Raw genomic sequence first — 2,889 nt, 5'->3', positions numbered from 1 at the left:
TACAAAAATTAGCCGGACATGGTGGCAGGCGCCTGTAATCCCAGCTACTTGGGAGACTGAGGCAGGAGAATCGCTTGAACCTGGGAGGCGGAGGTTGCAGTGAGCCATGATCATGCTACTGCACTCCAGCCTGGGCAACAGAGCAAGACCCTGTCTCAAAAAAAAAAAAAAAAAGGTCCAGAAGGCCTGGGGCAGATGCAGACCATAGACCCCAGTGACAGATGTACAGTCAAAGTAGTTCAGAGCCCAAGCAAACTCTTCTTCCTCCCAGGGAGGTTGGTTTGGGGCAGGTTAGACCCAGCAGGCCAGGAGTTGGGTACTGTAGAGACAAGGGGTGGAGTTGAGGAGCTGGGGCAAAGCTGAGGCAACTAGTGCCACAAGGGAGGCAGGCGAAGCCAGCGTTGGCGTGGGATGGACAGACCAGGCCTGTTGGTCCGTGCTGCCCGTGGCTGCAGCAGAGGTGTGAGATGAATTGTGTATTTCCCTCTGAGGACACTCTGGGTGTCATCCCAGTGCTCATGGCAGCACAATGGGCAGTCATGATCATGAGGCCGAGCCCGTGCAGAGCTCTGGGCGTAACTTCTTTTATGTATTTCCTGCTCAGACCCCCTGAGGCAGTCACTGCCATCACCCTAGAGGCATTTTCATAAGAGGAAGCTGAGGCATGGAGATACCAGACAGCCCACCCTGGTCATAGGGTTGAACTCAGGCAGCCTGAATTTGGAATCTGTGTCCTTAACCACCCGGTAACCTGTATGTGAAGTGTTGGTTGGGGAGATAGGCACATCCACCCAGAGTTCCCATCAGCAGAGGCCAGGCCTCATGGCCTAGAAAGTGCATGTTAGAACTCCTTGCCCTCATGCAGTCTAGGCAATTGAGTTTCGAATGTTTGTCCCTAATTTGTGGGGTCCTGTTTCCTTTATTGGAAAGTACATCCATTGTATAAAACACTTCAGACAGTGCTGGGGTCTGTACAGGGAAAGGAAGTCTTCCTACCCCAAGCTCTAGGACTCGCTGCCTCGCCAGAGGCTGCTTGTTTCTTGTGTATCCTGCTCCAAAATTTGGCCACATGCACGTATACACACACGGTGTCTCTGTGTGTGTGTGCGCGCGTGTGTGTGTGTGATGGGGGCCAAGGACCCGGCATCCTTTTCAGAACACCCAGGTGCTCATGTGTCCTACCTCTCCCAGGTGCTGGTGTGTCCTGCCCATCCCTCTTTTCCTTTTTTTTAAACCCTAAAGTATAATTGACATACACAAAGCTGTGCATATTTCATGCATACAACTTGATGAGTTTGGAGATACGTTTACACACCCCTCACTGCTATCGGTAAAGGTGCCCATCTCTTCATTCTACTCCCCTGCAGTTAGGCTGGTGTCATTCTGTGTAATGACAGCTCTCAGGACCCAGCCTTGGTTGATGGGCCCTCAGAAAGTCCTTAGACTCCGCTCTTCTGGATGGTGTTGCCAGCACCTCCTCATGTGCTTACTTCCATGCGCACACACGTGTGCTGGCATGTAATGACTCTGACCCCAGTCACTGAAGGATCCCTGTACACATGGAGAGTATCTCGGGTCTCAGTCACCTGTTTTGGAAAAGCCCAAATGATAGCAAGAGGCGTGGGCTCCCAGGGATAACTCCTCCCTCTTGCTGTCCCACGCCCTGCCCTGTCACCACCAGGCCCTGTGAACAGGATGTATGGAACAGGCCAGAGTCGGGCATTCAACCTTTGCCATCCTGACCTCAGCTGCCTGCCAGTTTTTATGGCCCTCCAAGCTTTAGTTTAGCAGCTGCTATAAGAAGATGGTTCTATTTTTCTGACTTTCTCTCTTTCTTTTCCTCTTGTCAGGTTGTGTGTTTTATTTTACATTCTGGGCGTAGATTCCTTCCCTCAGCAGAATCAGCATCCACCTGGGTGCTGTTCAAGCAAAGCTCTTCCTTCCACTCTCTCCCCATAGCGCCGCCAAGTCCAAACCAATCATCGCAGAGCCAGAAATCCACGGGGCACAGCCACTGGATGGGGTGACAGGCTTCCTGGTGCTGATGTCAGAGGGGCTCTACAAGGCCCTAGAGGCAGCCCATGGGCCTGGGCAGGCCAACCAGGTGAGTTGGGTCCAGCCAAGCCCACAGCTGGCGAGCGTGGCTGGCCTGCACAGCAATGTGCTCGAGCCTTCTAGAGCTGTGATTCTCAGAGGCCGTCACCAGACATCCCTGGGTTCAAAGCTGGGGGAAGGAGAATCCCAGAGCTCTAAAAACACCCATTCCACTCAAAAACTTGACTCATTTTAGGCTTGAAGCAGTGTTAGTCCTCAGAGCCTGAGCAAGGCCTGAAGAGACGAGGGGGAGATGGATGTGAATTGCCATGGGCACAGTATTACTGTGGGACGGCCAGGAAGGGGCCAGGGCCAGGAAGAGAGCACAGAAAGAGATGTGGCCTGCTGCACAGAGCTGTGGCTGCAGAGTCCCTCCCACACCCATCACTTCCTGCCAAGGGCCTGGCGGCTGGCTTTACTGCCCTCCTTGAGTGGCAGACAATTTACAGTTTGCTTCTCATTTCTTTTTTGTTTGTTTGTTTTTTGAGACAAGAGTCTCACTCTGTCACCCAGGCTGGAGTACAGTGGCATGATCTCGGCTCACTGCAATCTCTGCCTCCCGGGTTCAAGCAATTCTCTGCCTCAGCCTCCCAAGTAGCTGGGATTACAGGCGTCCGCCACCACGCCCGGCTAATTTTTGTTTTTGTTTTTGTTTTGAGACGGAGTCTCGCTCTGTCGCCCAGGCTGGAGTGCAGTGGTGCAATCTCAGCTCACTGTAAGCTCCACCTCCTGAGTTCATGCCATTCTCTTGCCTCAGCCTCCCGAGTAGCTGGGACTACAGGCGCCCGCCACCAC

The 2,889-nt window shown here is 53.2% G+C and overlaps 1 protein-coding gene across 2 annotated transcripts in view; it reads left to right on the top strand.

Annotated features, from left to right (window-relative positions):
- TAB1 (TGF-beta activated kinase 1/MAP3K7 binding protein 1) overlaps positions 1-2,889 on the top strand; it is a 50,831-nt gene that overhangs the window by 28,275 nt on the left and 19,667 nt on the right. For both annotated transcript variants that reach the window (XM_011964196.1, XM_011964195.1), the window contains exon 8: positions 1,960-2,104. In XM_011964196.1, coding sequence (XP_011819586.1) covers positions 1,960-2,104 — 145 coding nt within the window. The remainder of the gene's footprint in view (positions 1-1,959; positions 2,105-2,889) is intronic.

Source organism: Colobus angolensis, unplaced genomic scaffold (genome assembly GCF_000951035.1).
Source record: "Colobus angolensis palliatus isolate OR3802 unplaced genomic scaffold, Cang.pa_1.0 Scaffold65, whole genome shotgun sequence".
NCBI lineage: Eukaryota > Metazoa > Chordata > Mammalia > Primates > Cercopithecidae > Colobus > Colobus angolensis.
Note: the sequence above shows the minus strand (reverse complement) of the source record. Positions and strands in the feature narration are given on the sequence as shown.